Raw genomic sequence first — 19,680 nt, 5'->3', positions numbered from 1 at the left:
ATATGCATCCTCTTATGAACTGAAATGTATGTCTGGACATTTAGACTGGGACTCTGGAATGGAGGCAAAGGAGATGGTTTTACCAAATGCTACTAAGATCCAGCATAATTTTTTATATGTAATGAGAGAAATGTGCTCAACACTTCAGAATCTTTATGAAAATAAAATCCTAGGATTAAAGGTGGTGAGGGTTAGTGGGATCAGTCTTAGGAGTTGGGAGACAACAGAGCAAAGCAATGCAATGCAACACAGTACAATTTAACTTCTACTCTATGGGACATTCTTAGTCTTCCAGCAAAAGACACAGGGGCTCAGTTCCATGTGGCATCCTGAAAGCTCACGGTGGCTGAAGACACAGTTTGCACTTTGTCTCCCATGTGTGTTTTCCACCCATGTATTAAAGGCATCTTTTTATTCCATTTTTTCATAAGGCAATTACATGAGTACTTCTTACTACCTCTGCACAAAAACACAAAATGTCAAATAACCATTAAAGGAACTGACAAGCAACCCATTGCATAAGACATAAAATATTAAAATTTTTCATCCCCAAGGGAAAGAGAATTAAAGAATCCATATTAAAGAAAACAAACCATTATTTTGCATTTATTTTTCTGGGAGAAAAGTTGCTGTTTTAAAGATAGAATACCTGTTCTTCTTCTAGAAGAATCAGACCTACAATTGCAATATTGATGTTTCCTCCTATTGTTCCATCTTTGAATAAAGCAGACACCTGAAAAAGACAAGTAATCTATGTCAGTCTCCATATGTGACACCATTTTCCCCCAGCCCTCAGTCTGCCTGGAGTTCTGATGCTGAAGGCCAATCCCCATGTTTCCAGTAATGTAATAACATTATGTATCTTATACTGCCCAGCAGACAGGTATAGGAATATCTATCCACCAAAAGACCAATTGTTGAATCCCTGTCATTGGTGCTAGGAGTGAAAAACTGAAGTTTGAGAGGGGATGTTCTACTTCTTCTCAAACCCCAATGTAGGGATTACAAGGTCTCTGAATTGCAAAGTGTCCTCAATTGAATTGAATAGAGGATTTTTTACTCATAGTGATAACTGCATAGGTAAGTACTCCCCAAGCTCTTCTAGCAAGAGATTCCAGAAGCATAAAACAAATGCTTGGAAAAGACCAAGAGAGCATGAGAAATAAAAAAAACATGGAAAGATGATCAAAGAAAGAGACAAACATTTGAGATGATGATCACAAACATTTGAGATGGCATTTGGGGTGATAAGTGATGACAGTTGGCAGTGTGAAATACAATAGGGAGGTGACTTGGCACTGATATACCTCTCCCCACTCTACACTTGAGGTGTAGAAACATTAGAAAAGTTATACAGAATAGAGGTGACACTTGCTCAAATCAGAGCATCACGGGCCCTGCTGTCCTCAGCCCTGTGGCTGTGTAGCTGTAGGTGCCTCAGTGTCACTATCTCCCTCAGTTCCCTATGAGGTCATAAACCACATGGGTCAACCTACCAAAAATGACCCTAGCCATAATAGCCTTGTGGCATAATGGGATATAAAACACACTTAGGGGTACTCTGTTCATTAAGGTAGAACCTAAAGTAAATTTTTAAAATATTGCTATCACAAATCTTTTTAAAATATGTTTCTATTGAATTTTTCCTAGAGACAGAGGAAGGGAGAGGGAGAGAGAGAGTGGGAAATATTGATCTATTATCTCCTGAATGCCCCCTCCTGGAGATTGAGCCCAGAATCCGGGCATGTGCCCTGACTAGGAATCAAACAAGTGACCTCTAGGTGCATGGGAAAATGCTCAGTCAATTGAACCACATGAGCCAGGGCACAACTATTTTTTTTTTAAGTCTTTTTAAAAAAATATATTTTATTGATTTTTTACAGAGAGGAAGGGAGAGAGATAGAGAGCTAGAAACATTGAACAGCTGCCTCCTGCACACCCCCTACTGGGGATGTGCCTGCAACCGAAGTACATACCCTTGACTGGAATCAAACCTGGGACCCTTCAGTCTGCAGGCCTACGCTCTATCCACTGAGCCAAACCCGTTAGGGCTTTTAAGTCTTAAAAGTTCTTACCACATACATACACAAACACAAGTAACAATGTGTTGTGATAGATGTGCTAAGTAACTTTATTTTGGTAATCATTATGCCACATATATGTATGTCAAATTATCACTTTATATAGCCTAAATTTACAGAATGTTACATGTCAATTTTAACTATTTTTTTAAAATACATTTTGGTGACCCAAGATTTTATCTACTGTTATCTAGATGTCACTTAAGTGAAATAACCTTAGATAACTCTTACCACTCTTCCATAATTACTATAGCTGCCAATCTGGGGATAGACACTCCTTATCTGAGATGACGTTCTAAAAAGCTGTATTGTTTTTCTGCTTTTCTAGACAAAATAATGTATACTCAATAGCTGGACATTAATATTCCTAAAATGAGTATTTCTATGTAACCATCTAAAAAATCACACATACAGTGGTGATAAACAGATTTGTTACACCAAAATGTCTCAGCATACACTTTTAGATTTCTGAACTGAGACATTAGTACATCAAAACAGGTTATCGGCTTACAGAGAGGATCAAATTCTCCGTCCACCCTAATTTGTTCTCTGAAGTTCTAAAAATGGTTCTTTTGATCCGAGCATAGTAAAATTGAAGGACTTACCACAGGTAAAATATTTCTATGTATGATACATAAATCCATAAGTAAAAAGCAGAATGTAAGACACATACACACACACACCCCATTAAGTATAACTATACACTCAGCCTCAACACGATGGATATTCTTACCATGTTGAGTATTGTCAGCACATAGGTGGTGATATTTTCATGGCCATGATTTTGCATCATCTTTTTGTCAACCACCACCAATGTCTCCACATTCAGTTCTTTATTCCTATGGGACTTCAGAAGAGAGCGCTTGTGCCGTGAGCAAGACTTGTACTCATCAGGCAAGATGAAAAGGTCTTCCTTGGGAGGCTTAGGCATGTCTATGAGGGATGTACAGAGAGTGAATTAGAGCAAATTAATCACACAAAATGAGTGGTGGAACTTGTTATATAGAAATTGAATTTTCATTATATATGAACCATATAACCCGTAAAACTTTGTGATCCAAAACTTGTGTTAAAGTGGAACACAATTCAGATAAAGTCCGTAGAGTCTAGATGTCATGGAAATCATTGCTTTATTTACCTTTGTATAATTTTGTCCTGATTTAAAACAAGAGAAGGTCATTTTTGCTCTGTAGTGCCAGCATCTAGAAACATAAAGCTCAAAGACTATTAGCATAAGAATTTATGGAATGGGCTGTGCAAATGAATTACTGATAAAGCAATAAAACTAACAATTATAAGAAAGAGTGTTATCTTGCATCATTTCCTTTATTTGAAGGATTTTAATGACCTGACAGTTTTAAAGCTGAGTCCTATGTCTGTACACATGACTGGTTTGTCTGTAGTGTCTCAAACAGGTTCTAAATGACTTGGGACAGATCAACCTCACTGCAGAGCTGGCTTTCCTAGAAAGCACCATAAATATTTACCTAACTTAATTAGAAGACAAAATATACTCTGTCCTCTTGAAGCAAGCCATTTAAAAATAATGATGATGCCCGGCCAGCAGAGCTCAGTGGTTGGGCATCCACCTGTGAATCAGGAGTTCAGGGTTTGATTTCCAGTCAGGGCACATACCCAGGTTGTGGGCTCAATCCCCAGTGGGGGGACGTGCAGGAGGCAGCCGATCAATGATTCTCTCTCATCACTGATGTTTCCATCTCTCTCTCTCCCTTCCTCTCTGAAGTCATTTTTTTTTGAAGTAGAAGAATCTGTCTTTAAAAAAATAGTTTTGGCATTTATAATCATTAAATCTAGGTTAAAAACAATTCAGTTTAGTGGATACCTTAGAAAACTGGTTAGAATTGTATCATGGGAAAGTAGACTTCAAAATATCCACAGGTACTATGGTACTTATTCTTTCATTATAGGTGCCCACTGGTTATGGGTGGTTCACTCCATTCCACAACATATATGGAACTCCTGCTCATGCCCACCTATATTTTAGGGCATTGGGTATAGCAGCACAGGAAGGCTTAGTGAAGTGATGGTGGAGGAAGAAGCTGAAGGAAGTGAGGGAAGTAACAGAGAACACTGAACTCCTATTCTTGAATTTGTGAGAGGTTCCTACATAAAATGTAAATAACACATCACCTCTTAAATGTTCATGACAAAAAAAAAGACTTTGATAAAGCTTGGTGATAAATTGTAGGTAAATTTATGTCTTGCATAGTCTGTCTTTTGATGTGGTGAGTCAAGTACATAAATATGTATAGAGATAAATGACCTCAGCAGGAAAACTATGTGGGCTTTAATAAATCTAGACCTCAAAAATATAGAATTACTGAGTAGACATGCCAGAGTTCTTTTGAAGACGTCTGGTAGATTCGGTATTCCTCAGCAGTGCATCATTTAATCTGTCGAGGCAACAGCTTTTTTTAAAAAATGAAAATATCTACCATTATCTATCCATCTATCATGGAGAGAGCTTTTATACTGAACATGCAGATAATGGAATCTCTTTGGAATTGCCACTTAAGTTTAGTAAGGACAGTTAATACATGTCACTTTGGGAACAGACATACTTTGATGAAAATTAAAAATATTCCATCGGCTTATGTAAATGTTAAAATCATTAAACACATGAAGAGAATCTCCCTTACATACATTTCTTGCGTCTTCCACAGAAATGCTGCTTTTGTAGGTGCCTGAGGTCAAAGCCACCTTGCAGGTGTTGATTTTTGTGGTAGAAGAGGTGATGATTTTCCAGCTCCAGCTGCCTCTGGACCATCATGGCCTGGCGCCCTCTCTGAGCCTGTGGCTCTGTGGATCTCTTGTACAGTATGTGGGAGGGAGGCCCACCCCTGGCAGAGTCATTGAGTCGCCCTGCTAGGTGAGAAGGAAGTGGCTTTAAGAAGTAATCTGCTTCTTGTGTTCTTATCATGCCTGACTGGAAAAATAGGGAAAAGAAAGAAAACATAATTACACTTCCAATTGGAGACATAGCCAGCTCTCCAAGCATTCCTTTATATCTTTGCTTACAAGCATACCATTCCCACCTTCTGAGGTTAAGCTCTGGCGCTAGTGTTCCTGCTGGTGGGGAAAAGGTAAACTTGGTAAATTATCAGTGAAGCTATCAGCACCATGGGGGGTAGACCTCCTGGGGCCTAAGTGCCACCTCACAGTGGAAAGTGAAATACTTGGAATTTATGCTCTGGATCACAGAGGAAGCAGACTCTCACACCATATTCCACATGAGTGACTTGGAAATCTTTCTTGCCTCCTAGAGCTCTACCAACTAAACTAGAATACAATAATACTTTAAAGTTTGCAGTTCTATCAAGAAATAGCCAAGTCTGAAATTAAATAATAGCCAAGCCAGTTGGGTTTCATCCTTTTTGCATTTAAAGTAATCCAAGAGTAACAGAGCCATCTTGGATGTGTTCAACCTTGTGTAATAACACTACCCAAAGAGGTTTTGCACTCCATTGAAGGTAACTAGTTTAAATATTAAACTAAAAAAGAAAAAAAAGGAAAAGTCATTGTTTTTAAAAAATCTTGTCTGCTATACAAATAATTCCTTGCTTTTTAAATCACCGCTTAGAAGACTACCAGCTCCTCTAGGTTCTCTGGAGTAGATGGCATTCGGCATCTCTCATGCAAGCCCAAGTGGACTCAGAGAGATTGGCCAGATAAGGCAAACATCCCAGGTAGAATTATCATCTAATTCTACATATCATCTGTGTGATCTTGGAGGATATTTACTTAGCCTCTCTGTGCCATTTTGTCATCTAGGCAGTGGATATAAGGAGAGCTACTTTCTATGAGCTTGTAAGACTTAACAATAACGTATTTTAAACCTATGACCTGCAATAATTGTGCAAACAAAATTTGCTGAATTAATAAAACAAAGAGTGTAAAATATCATACATCACCCTGACAATTCAGGAGGTGTGGGGGACTTTGCATGGTACACTATGAGATCTCTAAAGCCCGAGTGTTGGTGCACCCCATGACCACAGTTGCCCCAAACACATCTTTGCTTCTGGCCTGATCCGTTATTTTTATACTCTTTCTGGCTTCCTCAACTAAAACACTTGTGTTCTGTAACAGCTGTTCCAGACTCAAAACCATCCCCTGCTTTTCCCTGGGTTCAAGGCTATATTCTGGGTGGCCCAGGCTAAGAGGGACAAGATCTTCAGGCAAGAGTGACCTCTCACAGCTGGTGGATTTTTGAATTTTCATTAACAAAGTGGTCAAGCATTGTACTTGTTCCATTTGTAATTTAGTCTGTTACAACATTCTATGTTTAAACCATCCTCAATTTCATTAAATACATAGAGTATAATAACTGATAAGACATTCCTTGATAATCAATAGATAATAAAAATTACCAAAAAAACCCACAAAACACGTTTACTTCATTATCTTGCTGCATTATTAGTTTGCAAGTTTATTTAAAAGATTAGGCAAATCGTAGAAGATTAATGCTTTCTCCTTATCAAAGTTTTTCCTTGTTGAGTCAAACATATTTATTTGGAAACTCATAAAATGTCTAGTGTATGCCTGCCCACAGTAACCACTGGGATGTCAGCTGGGTGGATTATTAACCAGGCTTCAGAAAAGGCTAATGTCCTCCACGCTCTGCAAAGGAGCTCTCCTGGGGCCTGCATCTCTAGCATGGCCAATTCTGTAAATCATTTCACACTGGGAAGCCTACCAAACACTCATGTTGCATTTATGAGGAAGGAAAAAATGTGTGTCATGTTAGCGCTGAGAAAATGCTGCTTTTGAGCAATGTAAGTAAAGAAAGTGTTGAAGTTTGAAAGTAGGATGTTTATTGTAATCTATGTGTTGTTATCCACAATTAAAAGTTGGTAGATTTCTATTACTGTGTATCTATTTATAGACACTATCTGTAAAAGTTGCATGAATCAAAAAATAAAATGGAAATTAAGAAGAAATAGATAAATGCCCAACCACTGAGTCTGTTTCTCCTGCAGTGTAAGAAGTCCTCACTGAACTGGTTCCAAGATAGTCTCAGATGACACCATAAGCTATTTTCAAGACAACTAGCTGTCAATAAACACAGTGAAAACACGATCGGGCTCATTAAGAGATACATGCGTTTTAATTCCCTAGTAACTGTATTTTTACTCTCCAAGTGTTAATTGTTTTGAGAATATTCTACTTGTTCTAGTCTTCTTAACGATGTCTCAGAAACACAAGACAATTTTAACATTTATAGAACATTTATAAAATCCAAACTCTGCTTTTTATTTCCTTATACCTCAAGGTCAAACATGAACCTGGCCCAAGGCCAGTCCATCACTTGCTAAGTGCCCAAAATCACAGTAAGTTTTGTTCACGATTATTTGTGATACTTTGAAAATAAAAATTCAGCCAAAATCTCCTAAGACGGTTCTCTCTTTCCCAGAAGATTTTGCATCTGATTCCTATTATTTCTGTCCCTACTGTGCACCTGGCTTGGACACTGGGCCTCTTGCCTTCAAGGATAATGGGGCTGTGTGCTGGTCATAGGAATCACACATCACCACAAACCAAAATCAGTTCAGTCTTCAAAATTCAGTCATTTGCTCAATTCAAAACTTGGTCACTGGTCACATTCCTAGTGCTCACCTACAGTTTGAAAAGGCTAACATTTTGACACTTGGATGAGGTTGCAAGCCCAAGTGGACTCAGAGAGATTGGCCAGATAAGGCAAACAACCCAGGTAGAATTATCATCTAATTCTACATATCATCTGTGTGATATTGGAGGATATTTACTTAGCCTCTCTGTGCCATTTTGTCATCTAGGAAGTGGATATAAGGAGAGCTACTTTCTATGAGCTTAGGATATTTACTTAGCCTAAGGTTTGTGGGTTAAGTTTAATGCTGTAAATTTTGTTATTTATGGCATTATTCAAGTCATCATAATCCACCAAAGAGGACTGAGCCTAGGTCTCTCACAAATACCAGTTTCTACCACAGGGCTATGAGGACATATATGTCACACCTGAGCATTTGTTGGCACCTGGGAGGAAGAAAGGAAAATAGAGGTGGGGCTGGAGGCAAGAGAAGCAGAACTGCAGAAGGAATCAGCTGGAGGTTGACTGGAGAGTTGGCACGGAAGGGTTTGTCTTCCAAGGGGAAGAATTTTCCTATGCCTTTCCCCATTTGCATGACTCAAACAAATTCATTTGCTTTGTTGAATTCTACCTGGTCCGTGTGACCTGGACAAATTGGGTCAGTGTGATCACTAGCAGAGGATGGGCAACAAGTGGGACTCGGATGAAGTGTCAACACACATCCTCATAGGATGAATGGCTGCACAGCTGAGCTGAGCATACCTGAGCCTCTAGCCAATCAGGCTTTGAATAAATTTTATGGCAGGAGGAAGCAGAGTTGTAATTTTAGAGTACAATTAATCATTGCACTAGAATGATGCCTGGCTACTCCAAATAATTATTCAAGACTATTCTAGAATCTATGCTTTCATCTGCTGTTTGACACATGATTTTTGTCTTAAAACCTCATAACTGAAGCTTTAAGGGTGCAACACAGTGAATGCTCATCTTTCATCACTTTTCCTTAAAATCTGAAGAGCTCTCATATTTTTGTTTGTCATATTAATTTAATTCACTTGAACATGAAATTATCAGCATTTCTTGCCTTAACCTATGATCTAATCTTAGTACTGACACAACTTATGATTAGAGCTTAGATAAATATGATCATTTGTGACTCCCAGTAGCATGCCTGGCTGAACAACAAACCTAGAGTGAAGGGTGACCCACTGTTGGAGGTAAATACTTCTCCCCGACTTTATCATTTCTTTAGCATGTTGGGATCCAGGAGCACTGCACTCCTTGCCCCTCACTGGTTCCTCTCCAAGGAGGAAATGCCTTATCTGCAAATTTGAACTCAAAACTGGGCATGAGTGGTATAGCCCTTTCCTCTCATGAACAGTGTCCCAGAGAAGCTCAACTACTCAATGGATCTTGATCATAGGATAAGCTTAACTGCCAGATGGGCAGCACAGGTGAGAAGCTATCCCAGGTTGGTCACTTCCATGGACCTAGCACCTCCTGCAACTCAGTGCATAGGTCTAAATTGGAGCCCAGTTTTAGGAAAGCCACTCATCTGTATAAATATTCTACTTTCTCCAAATGTGATTTAAAAATACATAGATCTATCATCTAAGCTACTCTTTTTATTCACATTTTATAATTAACCAAGAATACAGGATGTATGAAAAACAAAAAGGGAAAGAAAAATGTAAGAAAAAAGGAAGCTATATATTGGACCATCTCAAAACCCAACATTCTCTTTTTTTGCTCTCAAGAGGTTTATGAATTAATAGACTAATTATTATATATACTAGCCTATTTAATAAAGAGGGAATATGCTAATTGACTTCCCCACCCTCAAAGATGGTGGTGCCCACAGCCAATAAGGAGGGAATATGCTAATTGACTGCATCACCCTCAAAGATGACGGCACCCACAGAGAGAAGATGGTGGTGCCCCATCCCCTCAGCCCCGCTGGGGCGGCAGGCACATGGCAAGGCTGGGCAGGCCCGGCTGCTCCACATGCCTGCCTCCAGAGTCCCCCAGTCCCCTCAACCCCCCAGCTGTCCAGGGCCAGCCCGAGGTGCAGGCAAGCCTTGGATGGTGGCTGCCCAGCCAATGCCCGAGGTTCAGGCAAGCCTCAGATGGCAGCTGCCCAGCCACCTAGGGCCAGCCTGAGGTGCAGGCAAGCCTCAGATGGCAGCTGCCCTGCTGATGCCCGAGGTGCAGACAAGCCTCATATGGTGGCTGCCCAGCCAACTCACAAGGCGCAGGCAAGCCTCAGATGGCAGCTGCCCAGGTGCCCAGGGCTGGCTTGAGGCACAGGCAAGCCACCAATGGCGGCTTCCCAGCTACCCAGGGCCACCTGAAGCTCAGGTAACCAGGGCCACTCAAGGCTTGTGCTGCTGGCAGTGGCAGCAGCAGAGGTGTGATGGGGTGTCGCCTTCCCCTGATCGCTGGGTCGCCTCCCACCCCTGAGGGCTCCCAGACTGTGAGAGTGGGCAGGCTGGGCTGAGGGACCCCCCACTCCAGTGCATGAATTTTCATGTCCTGGGCCTCTAGTCCTATATAATAAAAGGCTAATATGCAAAGAGACCGAACGGCAGTCACTATGACGCACACTGACCACCACCAAGGAGCAGATGCTCAATGCAGGAGCTACCCCCTGGTGGTCAGTGCGAAGCCCTGAGCTGGGCTCATGACTGGCGAGCACAGTGGCAGTGGCAGTGGCAGTGGCGGGAGCCTCTCCCACCTCTGCTGCAGCGCTAAGGATGTCCGACTGATGGCTCCCAGATTGCAAGAGGGCACAGGCCGGGCTGAAGGAACCCCCCGAGTGCACGAATTTCATGCACCGGGCCTCTAGTTATATATATAAATATGAATAAAAATAACAGTTACTTTGTCTTGGGCACCATCTGTGTGGCAGATAATGTGCTACATGGTTTGCCCTATATATTACTTCTATCCTAATAATGAACGTGTAAACTGAGGATTAATATTCCCATTAAAAAAAAAGAAAACAAACAATTCAATTAAAAAATGGTCCAAAGATCTTAGTAGACACCTCACCAGAAAGATATATAGAGGGGAAATAAGCATATGAAAAGATGCTCCACATCATATGTCATCAGGAAAATGCAAACTAAAACAATGAGATACCACTACATACCTATTAGAATAGCCAAACTGACAACATCAATTTCATTCACTGTTGGTGAGAATCAAAATGGTGCAGCCACTTTGGAAGACAGTTCGGCTGTTTCTTACAAAAACTAAACAAGCTCTTACTATAAGACCCAGCAATCACACTCCTTTGTATTTATGCAAATGAGTTAAAATTTATATTCACACAAAAACCTTTGCACATGGATATTTATAACAGCTTCATAATTGCCAAAACTTGGAAGCAAACTAGATGCCCTTTAGTAAGTGAATAAGTGAATAAGCTATGGCACATTCAGACAGTGAAATATTAGTCCATGGTAAAAAAAAAAAAATTGAGCTATCATACCATAAAAAGGCATGGAGTAAACTTAAATGAGCATTGCTAAATGAAGGAAACTAAATGAAAAGGTTACATCCTCTATGATTTCACTATATGACATTCTGGAAAAGGCAAAACTATAGAGATAGTGAAAAGAAAAGTAGTTACTAGGGGTTAATACGGAGAGAGGAATGACTGGACAGAGCACAGAGGATTTTTCGGGCAGGTCAAATACTTTGTGTGATATTATAATGATGGGTACATGTTATTATATATTTGTCTAAATCCATGCAATGCACAACACCAAAAGTGAGCCCTAATGTAATCTATGGACTTTGGGTGATTATGATGTGTCAATGTAAGTTCATCAGTTGTAACAAATGTACCACTCTGGTGGGGAATGTTGATAATGGAGGATGCTGTACGTGTTGGGTGCAGGGTGTAAAATGGCAAATATCTGTACCTTCTGCTCAATTTTTGTCTTGCTAAAACTGCTCTAAAAAGTAAAGTCTATTTTGAAATAAAGACTACATTCCCTATATTGTATAGGGAATGTACAGCTATATAATCAATAATATTGTAATAACTATATATGGTGCCAGGTGGGTACTTGGGGGATCACTTTGTAAAGTATATGATTATCTAACTACTAAGCTGTATGTCCAGAACCAATACAAAATAATACTGAATGTAAACTATAACAAAAAAAGTAAAATAAAAAAGAAACAATCCAGGATGACAAAGGATACCAGGAGTGCAGGAAAGGGGGTTTCAGCTTTAGATAGGTGGCCAGTGGCCTCATTGAGAAGGTGGCATTTCAGCAAAGCCCTAAATGACATGAGCTGGCTGTGAGGACACCAGAGGGAAGCCCTGTGGCTCCGGATGCTTCTGCTGTGCCAGCCACTGCTCCTGTTCCAGGAGCACACAGACTCCCAGTGGCCTCAAAGCCTTCATCACCCCAACTCATCCTGCTTCCTGTACATACCACCACCAGACCTCCACTGGCCTGGGTCTTCCTCATCACTCAGTTTGGAGTGACAGTGTGAGGTGTGGGGACTTGCTTGCCATCATGTTGTTCTTAATGATGGAACAGATGTTAGTCTCAGCCTTGTGGCACACGCTGTGGTGGTATAATGGCAAGCAGTGGCTCCTGAAGCAAAATATTTGGTTCAAGTCCTGGATCTGCCTCTCTTCAGAGGGTGAACTCGTGTGTGTGTGTGTGTGTGTGTGTGTGTGTGTGTGTGTGTGTCCTGAGACTCAGTTCCTATATTTGCAATCAGATGATACATCTCCAGCTATTTCCTAGCATGGCTGTGAAGATTACATATACATATTTTTTTAAATGAGGGCAGCCTATAGAAAGCTGCAAAAAACAAAAAGGAGATTGTGTGTGTACAAGAGTCTGTGCAGATTGAAAAGAAAAATATCAAAAGGCCAAAGGCAATGAGAGTCACAACAGAGCTAGATAGCCACTACCAGTGTGTCATGGCAGAGAGAGTCACAGCAGAGTGGGACAGCTGTTGCCAGGTCCTCATGAGAGAAAAGTAAGCCACAGTCATGATGTGGGCAGGCACACATGTTTCTCATTAGAGGCCATGGGACCCCAGGGTGTTGTCACCTGGATCTATAAGCCATTGCTGAAATTATCATGTTTTTTCCACACACACTTGATCCATCCCAGTGTGCAAGCCCATGGCTTCCTTCCCTCTGGCAGTGGCAGGTTACCAGCTTGAGGCGAATTCTGCTATGAACTCATCAAGCTGACACTTAGCTCATGAGTCAGCTGTTTTCTCTATTTAGTTATGCCACTGGGTATTTCTCTTCTCCACTGGTCTTGGTGTTGATATCTAGTCTCTTTGGTGTTGTTATCTAGTGCTCTTAAGCTGAAGGTCCCAGGAAGGTCACATCATATTCCTGTTAATCATATTAATATCATGGCATTCATTTATTGATCACCTACTATGTGCTTGCCTCTGTTCTAGGGCTGAATACCCTATTATCAAAGATCCTGAAAACAGATTTGCAAGTTAGGGAGAAACAGCTACATTTTTGTGGGAAAAAGGACAATCCAAATGCCCATCAACTGGTGAATAAATAAACAAAACGTGGTAGTTCCTTATAATTCAACAAGGAAGGCAATGAAGTACTACTGAACATAGCTGAATCAAAAAACATCATGACAAGCAAAATAAGCCAGAGAAAAAGACCCCGTATTGTCTGATTTTGTTTCTACTACATGCCAAGGAAAAAGAGGCAAAACTATAGAGGCAGGAACCAGAACAGTGATTGCAAGCTGGGGCTGGGAGCAGAGAATACTGCAGTTGGGCACGGAGTGGTGGGAGTGGTCTAAAGCTGGACTGTGGAGATGGCTGCACAATATCACTGAACTGTTCACTTAAATTGGTGAGTTTCTGTTGTGTAAATTACACCTCAGTAAAGGATTAAGAAAATAAGATGGAGGCCCCAGGAACAAGGGTGCACAGATAGGATGTGAGGCCAGACCTGCTGAGTTTTTATGGTCATTCCCTCCACACCTGGGTGCTTCCTAGGTGCACAGTGGGATGAAGTTCATTTGAAGATGTGTTCTTGGAAACAACAGCCTAACAAACAGTGCAGCACAGACTGCAAGGCCATTTAAAGGTCAAGTTTCTTGCAAAAGAAAACAGAGGCAAATAATGAAGCCAAGAGGATGCCTAAAGCCCCAGGAGCATGGCAGCTGTCTGAGCTTGCTTCCCCTTGATTGCGTGGAAAATTGCAAGGCTGAGAAAAGTAATCTGTCCAGTCTCATTTTCCCCAAGGCAACTCTAAAAGATGATTAAGATTTGAAGTCAGTTCATCCCCTCCTCCCCACTGCCACCGAACTGGGCAGTACTAAAGAAAAGGACCACACATGTACTTCACCGATGGGTGTCCAGCTGTGGGCACACAGTAGGCAACTTCATGGGTTCTCCCTGAAGAAGGGCCCACAGATCACAGTATTATTCATAGAGTCTGATAACCTTTGCATATCCAGCCGTGATTCTCAAAACTTTCTGTCCATGAGAAGTATTTGAACAGCTCATTTAAATTCATGCTCCTCCTAACCTCAATCCTCGGATGTTCTGACTCAGCAGCTCTAAGGTGGGAAGGGAGTTTGTGAAAACAGGTTTGTTTAATAAGATTCACAAACCCACCACCAAGACACACCAGGGCATGAGTCTTGAGAGCCAAGGCCCGCACATCCTATGCTTAACTGTCATCTTTCACTTCCCAGCCAAGAGCTCAGGAAGAAGGACACACACAACCCCTCCATTTTTTCAATGTCTGTCACATATTGGCTGGGTTGCTAGGACACATTGTGACTTGGTGTGAAGTTTGTTACTACTAAGCTTCTTTCTGTTCAAGCAATAAAGTGTGACTTTAGACATCAATATTTTCTGATGGTATGTTTGTAAATATCAACAGCAGTACCAAGTACAACTCTATCCATTAAGTTCACTGGAATAGACTTAAAAGATGCCTAATAATTGCTGTTGTAACATAGGGCCTGGGGATGGTCATTTATACCAACACTGTCTGTTCTCTATGACCTCTGTTAGGCAAGGAACATTCCAGGCAGCTCCTTTAAACATCTGTTACTCTGGATACCAAATTTGACCATTCACAAATTCCAGCCTCAGTTATATATATATGACTGCATATACTCTCATACACATGTCAGAGTCTCAAGGGGGTTATAAAAGTTATGACCAGTCCTATTCCCAGGCTGCCAGATCAAATCCTATAATCATTATACAATGTGGCAATGCATATTCAAAATGGTGTATTTTTTATTGCCTTCTTAATACGCTGCGCTGAAGAATCTATTAAGCAAATGCCATCTTTTTTTTTGTTTGTTTGTTTGTAGAAATAAATTAGGCCAGGAGGATGTAGAGGTCTTCCAAACAGCACCGGCACAAGGGGAGAGCTCACTATTGGAAAGCTCTCGGGCAGGTCCATCACTTCCAGAGGGAAACAAAGGAAACAAAAGCAAAACAAATAATGAAAAGAACAGGCTAGGTTGGTTCCTTGGTGTGAGTCACAGCTGGTTTGTCTAAAGTCAGGGCTTAATCAAAGGAACAACAACAGCCTGTAATTATTGGAATCGGGAGTCTAGGTCATTAGTCAACAGAGCGGCAAACCGTGGCTCGCGAGCTGCATGTGGCTCGCGAGCTGCCATTTGCCGACCACTAGTCTAAACCATCACATGGCAGTCAGCTGTTACCTTTACCTGCCAGTGAGGAAAGAATTCGATTCTCACTGTGGCTCAGAGAGAGCAACTCCTAATAAGCTTGGGCTCGGCTTCATCCTCCTCTTCTGTGGCCATAAAAATAGTGTGCAGCCCCATGTGGGGTAAACAGCCATCCTGCATCACGCAAATACACTGTTCCATATTAACTGGATGCTACTGCTAATTTAGGCTCCTCAATCCATTCAACCACAAAATATTCCAAAAGATAGATGTGGGATATCTACATGATCTCTTACATATTTTCTCCACACACAAAATAAAAATAGAATATCCTAAAATCAGTTTTTTAGTCATTTCCAAGTGAGACATTCACTTCTTTTGGTCAGCCAATGATGGCTAAAATCACAATGCTCTCTGGAGTTGCCTTTCTGCCAGTTCTCACATTCATTTCTGACTCAGCCATATGAAAGGGAGTAATGCTGTTGTAAACACTGCTGTCTTGTCCATTAGGAAGGCACAGTGCCTGCTAGTGAGAATTAGGGTGATTAGAGGGACCCGCCATTATTTCAATGGGAAATTTCTGTAGCCTTCCTTGATTAGTGTTGGATTAAAAAATGTCTTAAACATATGCTATCTTGTCCTCTCTTTCTGGTCCTTTGTCACCAAATTTTATAATCATGTGAGCTGATAACCATTAGAGCTATAAACACAGGGCTATAAAAGCCCTCACCCACAAATTTTCTGGAGAAATCACAGTTTTCTGAGTGAGGTGGTATTGAATTATTGCACAGTTGTCCCCCTTGCAGGCCTCAAAGTGATTAAAAGCACAGGTTTTGTACATCTAAGTTTTTTGTTTTCTTTTTTACTGACAAGATCCAATGCTGTCCAACCAATCAATTAGACTCCAAGGATACGGATGGCGAGTGACCTTGGGAGGAGACAAGGGTGCTGTGTGGAAAGCTCATCATTTGTTCTGAGACCCAATAGATGTGCCTTGGAATCTGGACTCTGTCCCTTGTTAGATGACAGCTTTCTACATAATCTGTCTGAGCCTCAGATTCCTTTTGTACAAAATGGGAGCAGAACCTCTTCTTGTATTACCAATAGAATAAAATGCAATAGTAATGCATGCAATTAATTTGCTTACAAAAATGCCCGGCCTGGCATACAGTAAGTGCTCATTTTAATATCAATGTTCATCATTATTTACAATGGGTATATTTTCATATTTCTTGAAATCATTCAAATTGCATCATTGACACATACTTTAACATACATCATCCTATGATAAAGAAGCAGAATTCACAGTATATTTGTTTTGTAACAACTAAACATGGACTAGATTGCAACTAAGTCTTCAAAATAATGACACATTGAGTACATGAAGCATTGGAACAGTTGTGACTCCAATTACTTGAGTACATTAAGCATTAGAGCAGTTTTAGGTTAAGAATTTTTCCCCAAAGCTTTGGTTTAGGTGTTGGAGAAAAGCAATGGGTAGGTGAGATAAACAACCTTTGCATGAAACCGTCACAAACTTCCTCATTGTCTGGTTATAATGAACAGAGGAACCACCATTTCCAAAGAACCACCATAACTAAAGCATGTCAAAGCCTTAAGGATGTGTTTACTTTTCTTATGATAGAAAAATATTATTACAGGCTACCTTCCTGGGCAAGAGCTATAAATGTGTGCTGTGAGATTATTGACATAAAAAACAGCAGAAAGAATATGTGAATGGAAAATGAATCAAAGCACTATAGGAATTTGGGAAGTTAACTCATCATAAAAGAAATTCTCCATACAGGATCCAACTAAAATTATGGCAATGACAACTAGACTCCCCTCATGCATCTTTGTCTCTATGTCTAGCCAAATATAAGAATAAATTATCTATTATGCTTACTCTACAACTTTATGCACATGTGCATTGTATGTGCAATAGCCATGTCATGGTCACTGCATCACATGTCAGAGCCTGGAGCTGGTCATACCTTTGACCAAGGGTAGATGAAAGGGCTGAAATCAGAGAAGGAAGTTGATTGGGGTTGACTTTGAAATAAGATCAAACAAAAGAGACATCGTGGAAGTTTCCAAATCGAATCCATTTTAAATTGCATGAGATGAGGGTGAAATCTAAACTGTGAATAATTGCCAAATGGGATGATTAACTTGCAAACTATACAACAGAACATGATACAATGTCAAAATGTAATTAATATGGTTGGCCTTCATAGTTGGGTAAGAATATTGGCTAGAATAGATGTTAATGCCTGATTACAGTGTATATAGTAATACCTTTATTATGGCATACATATACAATAAGATATGTAATTATTGGGTATATATGTAACCAAGGACTGCCATTCAACAATATAATTTTAAGTTGTGGTTCTTAGGACATTTTTACATTTAAATTGCAATCTGTGAGACTGTCAAATTATTCTCACTAATTTTCTTCATATTTTAAGACATAAGTACACAGGTAATTTTAAACAATGTGTGTTCCCTTATACAAATAGGGACACAGGCATCCAGGAGCAGTTAGCCACTCTGGTGAGGCTAAAAGCTGTGTTTGCCTTCTTTCAGCCACTAGTGCACACATGTGACTAAGGCCTGAGGTGAAGCTGGATTTGCTTAGTTCAGGTAAGGTGTGCATCCATTATTCTAAGTAAATGTAAAACTTTGCATGATCCAGTCAGTATTTTGAACCCAATTTCAGAGAAAACACTTGTTTCCCATAAAGTCATTGCACTGACCACAGTCTGGGTTGCAGTCATTCTAAGACTTTAGACTTGTTCCCACCTCAAATACGTGGGTGTCAGTATTTCTTCTAAAAATTTAATAAACCAAGTGGATCTAGTCCTTCCTCCAACTGGAGAAGGGTATGACACATGTATTATTATATATTTTCAGAGGTTTAATAACAAGAAACTTAAAAGTGGTGGGGGTTAGTGAGCTCAACTTTATTTAAATGTATAAACTCATAAACTACTCTTAAAAGACAACATGAATTATTAGAGGCAGAGGTAAGAAATTATGATTGCAATTTGATGCAAAAAAAAATTTCAAGTAGTAAACATATAATTACAGTATGCATCAAAGCAACAGTCAAAATTAATAGTTATGATACTGAATAGTGAATAAAAGGCTGCCTTATGTTATGGACCTTCTTAAGGAACACATACTGACTTATGTTTCTACATATGGCACACTTAAACGGCACAGCCCTTGCATATTGCAACATCTAATATTTAGTCTCCTAAGTCTTCTACACATACTTGTACATCTCAACCAGAAACAGAACTGTGATATAAAACATCCTAGCTTCTCTTTTGGCTTAATTATTCTGCAATCCATCACTTTTTGTTTTATTACCTAATGATGACCTGCAAAGGGAATAGTCAAGACTCCCAATCTGCAGTTAGAGATAATCTATGCACATAAAACAAGGTTTATAGCTCCTTTGGCTGCTGTAGGGGGAATACAAAGTCAAAATGTCAGCTATTCTGGGCACTTCCCTCATTTATGGTACTTCACTAAGCACAAAGTAATCTCCCAGGTGTTGGGAATAGAAAATTTTCTATCAACCACGTGGGCATAAGCAATGGTTCTAAGAATTGCATAAACAATGCTCTTGCATTTTAAATTGCTTGCTCAAATGATATGTCTTTTTATCATTCTAAAGTGCTTTCAATAAATCACCTAAAGGTTTCTATTGTAACCAAAGTATGGTCTAATCCTTTCCCTGCCTCATCTGTGGGGCTTCTCTGAAGGTCAGTGTAACTCCATCTCTTGGTTCTTTAACTTTACTTGAACTTGCTTGTATTACAACATGCAGTTATTCTCTAATTAGATTTTAATCCAAATTACATAGTTTAATAATGGGGGTAGGAGGAAGAAGACAGATACTTGCTCAGCCCTAAGTATGCACCAAGCACTGTGCAAAGGGCTTTTAAAAATATATATCCATAGTCTAATTTAATCCTCATGCAACTATATGAGGCCAGTGTTATTTACAAATTAAGAAAACTGGACTGCACAGTGGTGAGCCACTTGGCTAGTCAGAGAAATTCGATTTGTCTGACTCTAAAGGCCATTTTTCTCCATTATATTTCCCATTTGCTTATTTTGAGGAGTTATTTTATTCTGTTTCTTGTTTGAATGTATAGCTAGGCACCTTTCTTTGCATGAAAAGAGTTCATGTATGCCTGTTCTTTTATTTCTCAGGGTAACTACCACAGCCTTTAAATTATAGGTGCTCCAAAATGCTTGTTGACTAAGTTGGTTCTGGATTTTGATAAAAATAATTGCTTAATATGTTTATCTTAATAAA

At 40.0% G+C, this 19,680-nt stretch overlaps 1 protein-coding gene across 1 annotated transcript in view; it reads right to left on the bottom strand.

Moving 5' to 3' along the window:
- Positions 1–19,680, bottom strand: part of ADAMTS16 (ADAM metallopeptidase with thrombospondin type 1 motif 16) — a 110,589-nt gene that overhangs the window by 67,777 nt on the left and 23,132 nt on the right. Inside the window, exons 4-6 of the mRNA XM_080678153.1 lie at positions 4,746–5,028; positions 2,815–3,014; positions 650–733 (exon numbers count right to left, since the gene is read on the bottom strand). Coding sequence (XP_080534279.1) covers positions 650–733; positions 2,815–3,014; positions 4,746–5,028 — 567 coding nt within the window. The remainder of the gene's footprint in view (positions 1–649; positions 734–2,814; positions 3,015–4,745; positions 5,029–19,680) is intronic.

This window comes from Plecotus auritus, assembly GCF_963455305.1.
Source record: "Plecotus auritus genome assembly, chromosome: 7".
Lineage (NCBI taxonomy): Eukaryota > Metazoa > Chordata > Mammalia > Chiroptera > Vespertilionidae > Plecotus > Plecotus auritus.
Note: the sequence above shows the minus strand (reverse complement) of the source record. Positions and strands in the feature narration are given on the sequence as shown.